Genomic DNA, 16,957 nt, shown 5'->3' with positions numbered 1-16,957 from the left:
ATCCACACACAACAAGTCAGTCACTAAACGAACAGCGCCACTGTGCCTTCTGTCACTTACCAGGCTATGAGTGTGTTCTCCTGGGGTTGACAGAGTGACTGGCTCCCCTGGCTGCCACTAAAGTCACAGGAAAATGGTCCCTGCAGGCCCAGAGCCCAGGGATCCTCCAGTAGCACAGCTCCCTCGGAGGGCCACTTAAAGACATCCGCAACTTTAGGCTTGATTAGGGCCTGCGCTAGCTACATTAGCGTTAGCATCTCCATTAGCGTCACAACAGTGACTGACTGACAGGGCCGCTCTGAGGTTTGTGGGCTCAGGAGAGTGCAAGTGTGAACACAACCACACTAAAGTAAGGGAATGGGGTTTGGATGCTAGCTAATGGTCACGTACCTCACTGACAAACACATCAACAACGTCAAAGACAAGGTAATAAACTGATGTCAAAAATCATTTAGCTTTTTCTCCATCACTCAAATGTAGAGCGCAGATACACAAAAAGGGGAAAGTATGCTGATGGCATGGATTTCTCTGTGTGACATGCATTTTTATGAACAGTTTGAATTTTTCATGAATTTACACGAATATTTACAGCACATAAAACAGACATAAATAAATCATAAAACACACAATCGAAAGAACACACAACACCAAGTGCACTGTAATAATTAATCTACATGAACAAAGCAATGTAACTAACACAAAAAGAACACATGAAACAAGTACACAAACATTATTTACACAAACACATGATTAGCAGTCCCTTTCTCCTGATACTGGTTTTGGAGGGATGTTTAAAGCATGCTGCAGGGTGGCCATTTATAAACTGCACTCTCAAACAAGACGCTAATCAGATAATCATCTATTTGTTTTAAAACATCATCAAGTAGCCTACATTAGGCCCGGAGGACTGCTCACCAGCCGTGTACCCGTTGCTAGGCAAACAGCGGCGAAGGGTTCTGTGAGGTGAAAAGGGTGGAAGGAAACGGACCAATAGGATGGTGCGGCATGGCACTCCACGGACGCAGAGCGAACAGCCACTAATTAACCACCATGCACTAATCACTTATCTCTCTAATGGGAGGACACTCACACACACAATGTGCATATACACATTACAAACACAATGTGCAGGCAGACATTTGCAGGCATCACGTTTAATAGGGAGAACAGCTCTGCACCTATCCACAATTTCATTCCATTCATGTTTGGCATATAGTGGACTTAGCAAATAATTCTACTTACTATGGATCTCCATAGAATCGGAAGCGTAGGGTTCACAGAGTGTTTTAGGTGTAGGTTAACACACCAGGCCAGGTTGGAATTAAAAACCTGATTAGAAGGAGGGGAGGAGGATGATAAGGGGAGGAGGGAGGGAGGGAGGGACGGTTGGCTTCTGGGGAGGGTGACTAAAGTGGTGAAAAATCCAATAATTGTGCCATTCTGGGGTGTGTGCTTTTAGGAGGGGTGGTATTACTCTTTCATTCTACCTCTTTCATTTTCCCTCTAATACCTTTGCAACAGAAGAAAAGAGGACTGGAGAGAGAGAGCTGGCTGCTAAAGTATGTAGTCTTTGTAATTACCACAGTATTACTGGTGGAACAATGCAGGGCGCTGGGCAGCTCTGACTGGGTCACCTTCATTTCCTCTCTAATCCTCCTGCTCATTGGCAACGCTCAGGTTTCACCACCTCCATCTCCTTCCACCTATACTGACCAATACCCGACCAACCATAAACTACACCAGGGGCTTTATTTCACTAGCCATTGTATTCATTGGCTATTTACCACAGGGGTACGTCTATTGTTTGTTTGTGTGTGTGTGTTTTTCTCTGAGAATGTTTTTTATTCTATACAGGGCTAGGACAGTTGCCTGCCTTGGACACTAACCCCTGAGCTCTTAACAGCCTAACCCTTGTAGAAGGCAAAGCCATTTCCTCAAGATATGGGACCAAACCAATTACCTTAAATTAAGTCAACTGGCAACTCTTCCCCACTTCTCATCCCCTGAGCCACACGGGGCCCAAAAGCTAATCATCACAGCCAACACCTCCCCCTAGCAAACAGACAGGCCCAGGGGTACACTCACATCACACTACACTCACAAACCATTTACTTTGCTTTTACTACAATTTACTAGATTAACTCGAGACTGTAAATATAATATAATTGGGTAAATAAATGCAGTTGTCAGGTAGTAGCAGACACCTTTATCCAAAGCAACTTAGGATTCATAGTGACGTACCCAGTAGCATAAATGTGGCCCAAGCAGGAATCTAACCCACAACCCTAGTGGTGCTAGCAGCACCATGCTCTCTAACTAAGCCAATGAATCCACTGTAACAGTGGTTGTGTGTAGCAGCGCTGGTAGCTCCACCAGTATAGTGTTAGGGGGACATAGGCTCGTCACAGAGCCTGGCCTGTAAACACACACAGGGGAGCACTAATTAACTGTCACCAACACAAGAGTTAAGAGTTGCAGTGTCACAGTGTGTCAGAGTTGCAGCCCCCAGACCTGCATGTAGTACCCAGGGCCCCAGCCCTCCGCCATTGTCTAACGGGATATAATTAGATAGCATTCTGGCAGAGTGAATTAGCATAATTATGCAAACAGGGGCTGCTAAAGGGTTGGCACAAGGGAGGGCCACAGGGGGAACCTCTTAAAGCCCACACAGTATACAGTACACTCACACATACACAATTGTACACACACACTCACACAGGCGTACATATTCATGCTCGTACACTTTCTGCATTAAGGCAGGATGATCCATTATAGAGCTATGGTATCTGAACACACACAAAGACACACACACACACACAGTGGTGTATGTAAGCTCTCGGCCTACGAGACAGCAGGAGGGGTCGTGTCACTGGGTAATGAGGACGATTAGGAGACTAAAAAGAGTTGTAACCAAAGTGACAATGAGTGGTTTTATAAAGGAGCCACATTGTAAAGCCTGCCTATTTCCAGAGACCTGCTGTGTCCGAACAGAGGTCTGAATGGATGGCCCCTGTAACCCTGATTCACCCAGCTCATCACACAGCATATGGATGGCCCCTGTAACCCTGATTCACCCAGCTCATCCCACAACATGCCTTACAACACCTCCCTGTAGAGCCTTATGACAGCACAGAGTGAAACCTACAATGGAGGAGCTCTCTAAGACACATGACTATCTGAACCCAACGTGTGACCTAGCCTAGCATACACCCCCCCAAACCAGCCGCTCCTCTCCAGTCCAAACCCTGTGTCAACAAGGCTCTCATGTCCACAGCTAAAACCTCTTCAGCCCCACCTATCCCCAAAGAGGAGCCATTGTGCCTGGAAACCTTGGTCCTCACAGGAAACAAGGCCAGTTAAACCCCAAAACAAGCCCCCCTACAAGCCCTACTCCTATGGCCAATGCAGCATAGAGCACCTAAGCACACATTTGCAGGACTAATCCACCCCCAGCGTTTTGGACTCCCATTCAGGAAGAGAAGGAGCCCAAGGATTGTGGCTTGTACTCTCCTCAGGGGAGGATTTAGGGATGTGCGAGGGGAGGGTGGAGGGGGCCGGGGGGCAGCTAACACAGGAGCAAGGGGCACCCCCTCTTCAGACAATGAGCTCCTGAGCTCCCCCTCCAGCCTTTCTGACAGGGGTTTTTGGGGTTAGATGTTTGGGCCTAGCAATGCGTGAGATCAATTAGGAGTGGTTGAGAGGAGGGTTTGAAAGGCCCTGCCTGGCGGTGAGGACCCAGGGCCCCCTACCTCTAGAATCTCTACCTCCACCTCCCTCTCCCCCCACCTCCCCACGAAAATCCAGACCAGACGTGGGTCAAGGAGCCAGATATCTATCTATCTGAGCCAGTGAATAGCTCCTCCAGCTGGGATGGTACGAGGGAGGTGGAGAAGATGAGCATCCTGCTGTGGTCACTGAGGGGAACGAACAGAGCTGGAAGCTCCACATTCCTACCAGAGGGGTTCTCTTGTACCCTCTTAACCCGAGACCCTGGTCCTGGTGATAGGGTCACCTCTCTCATCCCTCAGTCAACCAACTGGGCACCAGATTAGCTGCAGGTACCAAAGAAGGTCAGACAAGGTTAAGCAGGTAGGATCATCAGCTCTCCTGACAAACAACAACAACATCTAGCCTACAGCTGTCTATTTCATAGCACATCAATCTCTATGCAGACAGAATTCTGTAGAACTTCTAATACTTAGAGGTAAAGATCTTTCAGAAGTTGCTTGGTATAATGCCACAATACATCTTAATAATTACACTATTATACTGAAGGGTCAGAGTGCATTTTAGTACCAAAGCCCCGTGTAGCTCAGTTGGTAGAGCATGGCGCTTGCAACGCCAGGGTTGTGGATTCGTTTCCCACGGGCGGCCAGTATGAAAAAAAAATAACATGTATGCACTCACTAACTGTAAGTCGCTCTGGATAAGCGCGTCTGCTAAATGACTAAAATGTAAAATGTAAATGTAGTATTACCTATGACCCCTAGTCTACACCAGCTAGGCCTACATGTAACCCAGATACCCTAATAAGAGCAAGGGGACCCACTTCTTCTGATTTCTGGCTGCTTTCAGCTCCATCAGGATTAGCTGAGATGATGGTGTCTGCTGTGCTGTGTGACCTGATAATGTGGGAAGACTGAGCCCCAGTTTTGACCTCTACCACGACCCTAGACCCTTGACCCCTATGTAGCCATCTGGCTCACTGATGACCCTCTGACCCCCATAGCTATGAAGACACAGGAATACCCAGAACCAATCAGGTGACTGTAAAGAAGGCTTGACATACACTATGGGGTGCTAAGAAATCCAATCAAACACAATCTCATGGATTCAATCAGGATCCATCTATGCATAGGTCTACATAGCTACTTACAATGACTACCATTACATTTGACATTTTAGTCATTTAGCAGACGCTCTTATCCAGATTGACTTACAGCTAGTGAGTGCATACATTTTTTCATACTGGCCCCCATGTGTACTGTTACATCACAACATACACTGAGTGTAGCAAACATTAGGAACACCTGCTCTTTCCATGACAGACTGACCAGGTGAATCCAGGTGAAAGTTATGATCCCTTTTTGATGTCACTTGTTAAATCCACTTCAAATCAGTACAGATGAAGGGGAGGAGACAGGTTAAAGAAGGATTTTAAAGCCTTGAGACAATTGAGACATGGATTGTGTGTGGCCATTCAGAGGGTAAATGGGCAAGACAAGATTTAAGTGCCTTTGAGCGGGGTATGGTAGTAGGTGCCAGGCGCACCGGTTTGAGTGTGTCAAGAACTGCAACGCTGCTGGGGTTTTCATGCTCAACAGTTTCCCGTGTGTATCAAGAATGGTCCAGCACCCAAAGGACATCCAGCCAACTTGACACAACTGTGGGAAGCATTGGAGTCAACATGGGCCAGCATCCCTGTGGAACGCTTTCGACACCTAGTAGAGTCCATGCCCCAATGAATTGAGGCTGTTCTGAGGGCAAAAGGGGGTGCAACTCAATATTAGGAAAGTGTACCTAATGTTTTTTATACTCAGTGTATATCCTGGGTGACAGATTTAGTTGGTTAACCCATTTTCTGCAAGAGGAAAAGTTAACACACACGAACACAGAATGAAAAGTACAGACCACCAGTCTTGTTCCACCACAATCCACAGCTATAATAACACAACACCCGAGTTTGGGCTCATTTGAGAGGGAGCTAGAACACAGATAACGTCTTTAGCCAATCTGTTCCTATCATCACATTTGTGGAATGCTCACTCCACCGGGTAGCAGGTATGTGGGCCTGCTAAAGGCCAGGCTGGTGGGGATCACATGATCACATGACCTGGCTGTCAGGCAGGCATAGAAAGTGAGAGGCAGCTCAGCTCCCAGGCTCTCTCTGGCTCTGCTGTGTGAATACTGCTGATCAGTGCTGCCTGCTAGTGGGAGTACAGAGAGATGCAGCCTTCCCTGACGGGGTTCCCTCTTCTACAACCAACCTCTCTGATTTACTGACCAAACTGTTACTCAGCCTTATATAAGACGATACAGGACGGCTGTCACCATGGCAACAGAACAGAACACAATGTTTCCATTACCATGGCAAAACAGCTGCATGACCTTCTCACCTATCCTCATCATCATCATCATCATCTCCTTGGGATGCTGATTTGATTAGCTTCCACAGCTTAACATCAGATCATTTGTATTGCATGAGACTGTGTTAAATCCTTACAAAAGGTAATCCTCAATCTGCCCTCAGCGATGATGGTAAAAATTGCCTTTTCTCACTCTCTCTTTCCAACAGGCTGAGTGACTTACCAGAAGTGCAATCAATGTAAGTGGGAAAACAGTGTGTAACAGGAGATCATCATAGGGAGGTTAAAATAACGCACACTCTTAAAAATGTATATGGAGGATGTACTCACAGACATTCCCTGTATTGTCAAAACTGTTGAGAACCTCGTTCACTCTGATGGGCCCGAGGTTATCCCTGGAAAAGAATGAGAGAGAAATATGATTGCAGTGTGTGTGTGTGTAAACTGCAAGATGCTTGGCTTACTCAGAGGACAACAAGCATCTCAAACCCACCTGAGAAAGGCACTGAACTCTGGGAAGGAAGCACTTGTGTATTCCACCCACTGGCCTTCGGAGGGGTCATCTGTCTCTTGGTGCGTGACACTGGTTTTGTTGAACAGGTTGAAGGAGGAGAATCTCCGGACAGACACCTGCTTGACCTCTGAGTCTGCACTGTCCAGCTGTTTCTGCCTCAGCACCTGAGAGGGAGATGGAGGTGTAGTACCTGTCAAACAACACAACCTGACCTGATTTAAAAACACCACCTAAAAACACAATTACTGACCAAATTAGAGTGACATGGAGGTATTAGAACATTCTATCTAGCCTAGTGATGAAGATCTGATATGGCTCCAGGCTCTATTGTTTATCCTTGAAACTGATCCCCACAGTTCCTGTAGTAGTGTAGTCATTATCTTGTCACGGGACACCTTTAGTTGATTACTTAGCCCTTGTCAGTGCAATATGCATGAATGATGTTCATTTCTTTGATCAAATGGTGAAATGTGTGGTTTTATAATACTATACAGTATTTGAAACGCAAGAGGATATTTCTGGAAGCATTTTGTGTATCAGTGAAATGCCCATGTAAGGACAAAACCTCCCTCTCAGGTCATGCCCTCACACCGTTATGGTTAGGTTACAGCCCAACTGGGACAGAGGACTGGAGAGCTGTATATAACCTCAGTTACACATGTTACTGTAAAAACAGATACACGTCTATGAATGGTAAATCGATGATACATTTAGCTTAGCTAAAGCCAGTATATCTAGCTAGCGAATGGTGCAATGATATTAGCTAGCTAGCTAGCTAGCTAACGTTAGGCGCAATGCAACATTGATTCTGTCAGTTGATAACAAACCCATTGCAAATGTGACGCTTGTTTTACCTGTCGTAGGAGAGTCCATCTTGCACGAGCTACGTCGGTTCCACAGTTAGGGTCTCGATTGGATTGGTGGTTCGTAATGAGCTTTTTTTCTTTATTTTCTGGCAAGGATGGCAACGCTGATTCGTGATGTTTACATTTTTCTGGTTCACCTGTCAACTTCCCGTCCATCCTGTCTTTAGTGTTTTGGGCAAAAATAAATACAAATCTACAATGTTTCACAGTGTGAAGCACACGGTATAATAAAGCGAGTATGGCTCTGTTTGTTCACAGAATAGGACAAGTAGTACAGTGGTAGCGGGTCATCAACCGGTAAAACGCTCACTGCTCCGGTGTTGCTGGAGAAAGCATGCTATTTCCGTACACTAATGACAGCAAGCCATAGCAATGTATTACCAGCATCATCGAACGCAAAATTGAGTTACAAATTGTATGCCGTCTGGGATTGATTAGTTTTGCCTAGCTTGTACGCCATCAAACAGCGCTCAAATCAATGTTTTGAAAATGTTCTGCTAGCATCCTGTACGTTGCCCAAATGCGAAGGCAAGCAAACTACATTTAATTACAGTAACTAACTATCGACTATTAAAGCGACACAAGAGGACATACTTGATACTGTATCTTTTCAAAGAAAAATGTGTTCAAACTTGGGGGTATCACTTTCAAAACAATGATTGACATGAAATGACAGCTTGGTCAGTCAGTTACAGTGGCAGCGAGTATGTGTTCCATGACCAGTCTCCATTCGTGGCTGTGTCCTCTGATTCGGGGAGGTAAATTGAATCAAGTCTGGAGCCTTTCCACCTGCAAACCTAGAGGATGGGTCTACCTAACGGCTACACGTCGTTACACAGTGGGAAAGGTGCTGTAACTCGCTCTCAAGCAACCATTGGTGCTAGTTACACAGCAGACCTTTACCTCTGATTACTGTCCTCATCTAATATTTAGGACTGTTTCTAGGGATCTGTTGCTTACAAACCTGCTAGCCTTGTAGTAACCAAAGATGAAGAAGTGGAAATTGTAGAGAAACTGATCCTGTTGTTAGAATCTGATAGGCAGTGGGGTTTTGTTTTGTTGTAGGGAATGGACTCTCAAACAGTCAATCCAAATGTACAAAGCTACAGATATTCAGATGACAGTCACACTGTGAGAATTTGTGCATACAGTTCACCTAATATGTTCTTGTGACCTTCAGGACCCTTCCAGCTCCACTGTGGAATTCAACTCTCAAAATAAGAAGTACAGGAGCCTGGAGAGGTCTTTCGAGAGAAGATTAAGGGCCATACACCAGAGGTTCTCCGGAGTCCCAGACAATACAACGGTAAAGTTGGGCTTGATATTTTGGTAAAGGTATCTAAACAACTAACACTGGTTTAATAAAGTAGTCATTATACTGACAAACAGCTGTCTCTCCAGATCCAGGGGTGTAACCATGTGTACTTCATGGAAGGGGATGGCATCTATAGAATGGATACCAGGCAGGGTAAGCACCATTTTCTGGACAGACATTTCCCTAATCACACCACTTTCTACTACCGTCTAGAGCTGAAGAGAACTAAATTACATAAAACAATGTAAGGTGTGTGTTTGTGAATTGACTGGCTGCAGGTGACCCAGAGCCAGAAGAGGTGTTGTGTCTGGACTCTGTGGGGAAGGGAGATTGGAGCCTCCAGAGGGTGCGTCTCTCCCCCAGTGAGCAGGCCCTGGCTGCCACAGTGAAGACCCCCCACAGAGAGGAGGCCAGGTGTGTCCTGGTCAAGCTAGGAGATAGAGAACCCACCCTGGACCCACCTAAACCTCTACTCACCATCGACAAGGTCTTCAGCTTCGGTGCGGGAGAGGGTTAATACCATAGAGATAAACAATGTAGTGGTTATATTTAATTATGTTGTTAAGACAGCCATCATGTGGACACTTCTAGACAGACAATTAGATGTATGAAGATTGTCCTGTGTGTGTGTGTGTGTAGAGTGGGCTACAGATGACATCCTGTTCTACAGCAGTCAGCAGAACCTCCAGTGTCACCGTGTGTTCCGTCTGGACCTTACTGCCACTGGGACCGGAAGCACCCTGGTGTACCAGGAACAGCAGCCTGAGTAAGGCTTACACACACCTCCCTTTGTCACACCGGTGTGTGTGTGTGTGCGTGACTGTACATCATGTACTGTAATGTTTGGAAGAGGCCATGTTAGGACACAAGCCATGGAAACACAGAACATATGTTAAAGTGCTCTGCTTTCTTAAGTGTTATTTTGTCCACAGTGTGTTTGTGGAGGTGAGTCTCTCCAGAGACAGGAGGCTGGTGCTGGTCAACTGCTGCAGTAAGAGAAGCTCTGAGGTGTGGCTGATTGACAGCACCAAGCCCCTTATGAAGCCCACCCTGGTCCAGGCCCGCCTCCCTGAGCTACTGTACCATGTAGAGCACTCCCACGGCCAGCTGTACATCCTGGCCAACACTGGCCCTGGACAAGAGTACCAGGTAGCCTACTGCCTCAGACAACCCCATAGACATTGAAAGAAAAGCATTGATCTCTATGGACAATTCAGTAGATCTGCATGCAAACCCAAACTGCATGCACAGTTGCACACTGTGTTTGTATGTGTACATGACTTGATAAATGCATGTGTTATCAATATAATCTATGATTCTATTCTATGCTGTCCCAGGTGTTGAGGGCACCTCTCTCATCCCCGGCCATCGAACATTGGGTCCCAGTGTGTAGCCCTGGTCCTGGGACAGCTGTGAAGGACATGGAGGTGCTCCAGGACCACTGTGTGTTGGCCACCAGGGACCCCTTAGGCCTGCTAGGACTCCAGGTGGTCCCACTATCCCAGCCAGCCACCACAACCACCCTGCAGGTGACATGAATAGCTATATGAAGACATCACTCTGATTTGATTTGAACATTTTTATTCCACAATTTTAAAATACATAAAATGTTACACCATATACAGAGGATACATACATAAAGTCAAGAGACTTGTTTCCATTGTAACAGGCTACTCTATGTCTCCTCCTGCTGAGGCAGTTGATGATCATTCTGATGGTCATGACCATGTTTAACACTGCACTGCCTAGCCAGGTGTACTGGTAGTGGACTGTACCACGAAAGCTAGGCCTTAAAGGAATACTGTGAGATTCCAGCAAAGCCATGAAACGACCTCTAACTTCCTTCATACTGCACGCAGAGACATAGAAATGACATCCACAACTTAATTACTAAAATCTTGCAGTATCCCTTTAACCAGAACTGTTCTCCATCTCTCAGCTGCCACCGTGGGCCTGTGCCATAGAGACCAAGAGGGCTGGGCTGACAGACAGTGGCTGGTTGGAGTTCCTCCTGTCGTCTCCAGTCCACCCCCCTGTCCTGTACCGCTACTCCCCCAGGGAGGACAGGCTCCTCTTACAGGAGGACACAGAGGAGCACAGAACCCCCCAGGAGTATCACACCACCCGACTAGAGGCCCCCAGCCAGGTAGACTGGATCTGAATCATACACACACACTCAGAGAGGAAAGCCTCAAGAATACCGAAATGGTGGGTGTGAAGTGTATTTTGGTAATCCACTGATGACCTACCAGCCTGCAGTAAGGGTTCACCAGAGGCTCATGAAACACCCTAATCTAGGAGCTCTCACACACAAACACAGGTTTTTTTTTTGTGAATACAGAGTATGTAATATTTTGTGTGTCTATAGTGATTACTGTACTTTCTCTCTCTCTCTTGGCCTATAGGACGGTACCATGGTGCCACTGACTCTCTTCCACAGACCTATGTTGGAGGAGCTGAGGGGTGCTCCATTGCTGGTGCATGTGTACGGGGCCTATGGCATTGACCTTAACATGGACTTCAGCCCAGACAGAAGACTGCTGCTTGAGGATGGCTGGGCTCTGGCCTACTGCCACGTCAGGTAGCGCTACAACTCCCAGAAGCCTTTGCACCACAGAAAAACTGGATGTTCATACAGGATAAAGTCTGTTGTTGTGGGCGGCTATATTAATTGTTAGTGCTCTCATTGTAATGTTTTGTGTAGAACAGATATGATTATCTGTCTTGTAAAAAAATGAGTTTGCAGTGCTTCTGAATGTTTTACCACTCTGACTACGTGTGGTTGTAGGGGTGGAGGTGAGCGTGGCCTGGGCTGGCATAGACAGGGTCGTATGGAAGGGAAACCAAGAGGAGTGGAGGACCTGGCTGCCTGTATCCACAGGCTCTATGACCTGGGGGTGTCCAGACCCTCTCTGACCGCCCTCACTGCTCGCAGCGCCGGGGCCGTACTGGTGGGAGCGCTCTGTAACCTACACCCCCACCTCATACGAGCTGTCACACTACAGGTAAAACCACCCAGACCCTACCTGCAGCCTTCAGAAACACACACATTTCAACCCCTATTTTCTCTGCTCTCTCCGGCCTGAATCCTAACTTCTGAGAAGTGTGTGTAACTTGACTTTCCACACAAATACCCCATTGACATCAATGCATAATTACTGGGAAAGTTCAAGTTACAGTATGGCCACTTATCCTGAGTAAGGATTAGGCCCTCACCTGCACAAGTCACTGGTTAGGGGATCTCTTCTGTCTCCAGGCTCCTTTCCTTGATGTGCTGGGCACTATGCAGGAGCCAAGTCTGCCCCTGACGCTGGAGGAGAGGGGAGAATGGGGGGACCCCATGTCAGACCCCTACCAAAGAGACACTATCGCCTCCTACTGCCCCTGTCATAACATTACACTTCAGGTGAGCTTATAAACCTTACTGTACACATCAACAATACAATACCATCAAATAATATGCAAACATTGCCCAAACAAGTTTTAAACTGTGTGGGGGTTCTAGCCACTGTGCTTCTTCATTGCTTGCTCTTTGGGGTTTTAGGCTGCGTCTCTGTATAGCACTTTGTGACAACTGCTGAGGTAAAAAGGGCTTCATAAAATACATGAGCGTTTTTGTGTGTGTGTATTCAACAGCACTACCCCTCCATGCTGCTCACAGCCTACATAGAAGACAACAGAGTGCCTGTAGCCGGAGTACACAAGTACGTGGAGAGACTTCAGGAAGCAATCCACACACACCTCAATGGCCACCCTGTATCTGGTGAGTAGATAGACATGAAACAGTTCCTCTACCTAAAGCACAATCCAATGAAGGCTCATTATCCCTTAATTGTCCACAGTTTTGTTTAGAGTTTTGTTCTTCCTGAAAGAGCAGCAGTGTGGTCAGGTTCGGGTCCCACTAGAGGAGTCCGTGTTCCTCAGGAGACTGCTGTAATGGATCATAGCTAGAAGTGTAAGAGTTTATATCCAGTACAGAGCAGAGGTCACCTTGTAGCACAGCAGCTCTATGTGAATCAGTGTCATCAAATCATACTAATTCCCCCAGTGAGGGACTTACTCTAGCTCTTTACCGCTCCTTAATAATTTCACACATCTCTCTCTCTCTACCACACACTGTCTCCTACTCTGTTTCTCACACACACATTCATTCTGTCACATATACACACATTATATGTCTAATTTTCTCTCTCTCTCACAGACATACACAGGCAGAGAGGGTCTCTCCCTAATCTCTACCCCTCTCCTCTGTCATTGATGAAGTGCTGATCGCATACCCACAGCCGGGCTCATTAGCATGTTTATGAGATAGTGTAACAGCAGGAGAGATAAGGAACAATACACTGGGCTCTGGCAAGGTCAGGAGGCGGCTTGTGAAATACAGCACATGGAGGGAGAGAGAGAGAATACCTGACCACTGTGACTGACCGAAACTTAAGGAAAGCTTTGACTATGTACAGACTCAGTGAGCATAGCCTTGCTATTGAGAAAGGCCGCCATAGGGAGACCTGGCTCTCAAGAGAAGACAGACTATGTGCACACTGCCCACAAAATGAGGTGGAAACTGAGCTGCACTTCCTAACCTCCTGCCAAATGTATGACCATATTAGAGACACATACAGTGGGGGAAAAAAGTATTTAGTCAGCCACCAATTGTGCAAGTTCTCCCACTTAAAAAGACGAGAGAGGCCTGTAATTTTCATAATAGGTACACGTCAACTATGACAGACAAATTGAGAAAAGAAAAATCTAGAAAATCACATTGTAGGATTTTTAATGAATTTATTTGCAAATTATGGTGGAAAATAAGTGTTTGGTCACCTACAAACAAGCAAGATTTCTGTCTCTCACAGACCTGTAACTTCTTCTTTAAGAGGCTCCTCTGTCCTCCACTCGTTACCTGTATTAATGGCACCTGTTTGAACTTGTTATCAGTATAAAAGACACCTGTCCACAACCTCAAACAGTCACACTCCAAACTCCACTATGGCCAAGACCAAAGAGCTGTCAAAGGACACCAGAAACAAAAAATTGTAGACCTGCACCAGGCTGGGAAGACTGAATCTGCAATAGGTAAGCAGCTTGGTTTGAAGAAATCAACTGTGGGAGCAATTATTAGGAAATGGAAGACATACAAGACCACTGATAATCTCCCTCGATCTGGGGCTCCATGCAAGATCTCACCCCGTGGGGTCAAAATGATCACAAGAACGGTGAGCAAAAATCCCAGAACCACACGGGGGGACCTAGTGAATGACCTGCAGAGAGCTGGGACCAAAGTAACAAAGCCTACCATCAGTAACACACTACGCCGCCAGGGACTCAAATCCTGCAGTGCAAGACGTGTCCCCCTGCTTAAGCCAGTACATGTCCAGGCCCGTCTGAAGTTTGCTAGAGTGCATAAGAAGCATTTCAAGGTCCTGGAGTGGCCTAGTCAGTCTCCAGATCTCAACTCCATAGAAAATCTTTGGAGGGAGTTGAAAGTCCGTGTTGCCCAGCGACAGCCCCAAAACATCACTGCTCTAGAGGAGATCTGCATGGAGGAATGGGCCAAAATACCAGCAACAGTGTGTGAAAACCTTGTGAAGACTTACAGAAAACGTTTGACCTGTGTCATTGCCAACAAAGGGTATATAACAAAGTATTGAGAAACTTTTGTTATTGACCAAATACTTATTTTCCACCATAATTTGCAAATAAATTCATAAAAAATCCTACAATGTGATTTTCTGGATTTTTTTTCTCCCATTTTGTCTGTCATAGTTGGAGGGTGCAGAGTTGGTGGCCGGGGTAGGGGTAGCCAGGTGGAATGCATGGCCAGCCGTAGCAAAATGCTAGTTGAAATTTTCGATTATCGTAGATTTATCGGTAGTGACGGTGTTTCCTAGCCTCAGCGCAGTGGGCAGCTGGGAGGAGGTGCTCTTATTCTCCATGGACTTTACAGTGTCCCAAAACTTTTTGGAGTTAGTGCTACAGGATGCAAATTTCTGTTTGAAACAGTTAGCCTTTGCTTTCCTAACTGATTGTGTATATTGGTTCCTGACTTCCCTGAAAAGTTGCATATCGCGGGGGCTGTTCGATGCTAATGCAGTACGCCACAGGATGTTTTTGTGCTGGTCAAGGGCAGTCAAGTCTGGGGTGAACCAGGGGCTATATCTGTTCTCAGTTCTGAATTTTTTGAATGGGGCATGCTTATTTAAGATGGAGAGGAAAGCACTTTTAAAGAACAACCAGGCATCCTCTACTGACGGAATGAGGTCCATTCAGGATACCCAGGCCAGGTCAATTAGAAAGGCCTGCTCGCTGAAGTGTTTTAGGGAGCATTTGACAGTGATGAGGGGTGGTCGTTTGACCGCGGACCCATTACGGACGCAGGCAATGAGGCAGTGATCGCTGAGATCCTGGTTGAAGACAGCGGAGGTGTATTTAGAGGGTAAATTAGTCAGGATGATATCTATGAGGGTGCCCATGTTTACGGATTTAGGGTTGTATCTGGTAGGTTCCTTGATAATTTGTGTGAGATTGAGGACATTGAGTTTAGATTGTAGCTCCTCGTTTCCTCTGCTCTTCTCATTAAGCTTTGATCACAGGAGGAAACACTACAGAACACACCAGCCACTCACTACATTATAGGGGAAACACCTATTGCTGTTGCACCCAGCCTAAAAGATCTTAGCTTCTATTGGTTTCAAATGACCATTTTTGGTACTAGAGGGACTGGATATTGTTGCACCCAGCCAGACTGCAGCCGCTGATGGCACATTCCGATCAGAACCCTACATCCAGTAAACCTCCGAGCCTCCTGAGTGGCGCAGTGGTCTAAGGCACTGCATCGCAGTGCTAACTGTGCCACTAGAGATCCTGGTTCGTATCCAGGCTCTGTCGCAGCCGGCCGCGACCGGGAGACTCATGGGCGGCGCACAATTGGCCCAGCGTCGTCCAGGGAAAGGGAGGGAATGGGCGGCAGGGCGTTTGCAACGCCAGGGTTGTGGGTTCGATTCCCAGGGGGGGCCAGTATAAAAATAAAAAATAAATTGTATTCACTAACTGTAAGTCGCTCTGGATAAGAGCGTCTGCTAAATGACTAAAATGTAAATGTAAATGTAAACCCTTCATCCCTGACAATGACAACCTCTGATGAGGTCATGTTGACAGAGATCGGCCACTTGTATTGGACATGATAAACAATGCTGGTTTGTTTGCTAATTTGTTGTTTGTGTGTTGTCATCTCTGTCTCCAGAATCTGAGCCCACACCCAGTGTCATTCTGGACCTTCAACCAGGAGCAGACCACTTTGGCCCAGGGGACTTTGAACTGTCTCTGACTGAGGTATCTATGGGCTCTCTCATGATATCCCTTCTTTTATAGTCCACAACAATATGAACTGATCATTCTCTGATCCATAAACAGTCTGGGCAAATCTGAGTGGCACCCTATTCCATATATAGTGCAGTGTAGATTGTTGAACACTACATATAAAATAGGGTGCTATTTTGTACACACCCATGAAGAAGCCTTATACTCCATAATCATGAATACATAAACTGTAATAAGAGTCACTCTAACCTGCCAACCAAGGTTGTTGAGTTATAAACACGTTGGCAGTGTTGATATGGAGTTATGGGACTCAGGTAACAGGATTACAGTATTATATAGTGGTGTTCTCAGGCTGACCTGACAGCTCACTCCTGTCTCTCTCCCTCCCCCACTCAGAGTGCTCGACAGCTGGCTTTTCTCCACACAGAGCTGCGTCTGAACCAGCAGAAGACCAAAAACAGGCGGAGGTAGAAGGAAGTGGGGAGGAGAACTCATCAGAGCCATATAGAGATACATGTATGATCTACAGCAGGGGTGTCAAACACACGGCCCCCCAAATTATGTTTTTGTTTTTACTCAAACCACCCACGGGCCAGATCCAGCCAGCGAAGGGGTCCAATCCGGCCCACGGGTGGTTTGGGTAAAAGCAAAAACAATTTTTTTGGGGAGGTACGAACTAAAAATATAAAAGCAACATGCAACAATTTCAAAGATTTGACTGAGTTACAGTTCATAGAAAGAAATTAGTCAATTGAAATAAATGAATTAGGCCCTAATCTATGGATTTCACATGACTGGGAATACAGATATGCATCTGTTGGTCACAGATACCTTAAAAAAAAACTAGGGTCGTGTATCA

At 46.3% G+C, this 16,957-nt stretch overlaps 2 protein-coding genes across 2 annotated transcripts in view; one reads left to right on the top strand and one right to left on the bottom strand.

Annotated features, from left to right (window-relative positions):
- The window catches only part of camkmt (calmodulin-lysine N-methyltransferase), a 192,493-nt gene extending 184,692 nt beyond the window's left edge, over nucleotides 1-7,801 (bottom strand). The window contains exons 1-3 of the mRNA XM_041859027.2: nucleotides 7,455-7,801; nucleotides 6,580-6,764; nucleotides 6,417-6,481 (exon numbers count right to left, since the gene is read on the bottom strand). Of these exons, the coding sequence (XP_041714961.2) occupies nucleotides 6,417-6,481; nucleotides 6,580-6,764; nucleotides 7,455-7,622 (418 nt within the window). The 5' untranslated portion in view covers nucleotides 7,623-7,801. The remainder of the gene's footprint in view (nucleotides 1-6,416; nucleotides 6,482-6,579; nucleotides 6,765-7,454) is intronic.
- Nucleotides 7,802-7,945: 144 nt separating this feature from the next.
- Nucleotides 7,946-16,813, top strand: prepl (prolyl endopeptidase like). Its single transcript, XM_041859420.2, has 14 exons — nucleotides 7,946-8,313; nucleotides 8,647-8,772; nucleotides 8,868-8,934; nucleotides 9,060-9,281; nucleotides 9,421-9,547; nucleotides 9,714-9,930; nucleotides 10,119-10,310; nucleotides 10,721-10,927; nucleotides 11,187-11,362; nucleotides 11,570-11,786; nucleotides 12,038-12,187; nucleotides 12,418-12,544; nucleotides 16,022-16,110; nucleotides 16,495-16,813. The coding sequence occupies exons 1-14, from the start codon at nucleotides 8,173-8,175 to the stop codon at nucleotides 16,567-16,569; spliced, it is 2,133 nt and encodes a 710-aa protein (XP_041715354.1). The 5' UTR covers nucleotides 7,946-8,172; the 3' UTR covers nucleotides 16,570-16,813.
- The last annotated feature ends 144 nt before the right edge of the window (nucleotides 16,814-16,957 follow it).

Source organism: Coregonus clupeaformis, chromosome 31 (assembly GCF_020615455.1).
Source record: "Coregonus clupeaformis isolate EN_2021a chromosome 31, ASM2061545v1, whole genome shotgun sequence".
NCBI lineage: Eukaryota > Metazoa > Chordata > Actinopteri > Salmoniformes > Salmonidae > Coregonus > Coregonus clupeaformis.
The sequence above is the reverse complement of the archived record's forward strand: the minus strand, read 5'-3'. Positions and strand labels throughout refer to the sequence as shown.

What these genes read in the sequence shown, in the direction of transcription:
- prepl (XM_041859420.2), top strand. Translation starts at nt 8,173, where the DNA reads ATGTGTTCCATGACCAGTCTCCATTCGTGGCTGTGTCCTCTGATTCGG. An exon ending in CCACCACAACCACCCTGCAG is followed by an intron (nt 10,311 to 10,720) that starts GTGACATGAATA and finishes TCCATCTCTCAG; the next exon opens with CTGCCACCGTGGGCCTGTGC. An exon ending in TTGAACTGTCTCTGACTGAG is followed by an intron (nt 16,111 to 16,494) that starts GTATCTATGGGC and finishes TCCCCCACTCAG; the next exon opens with AGTGCTCGACAGCTGGCTTT.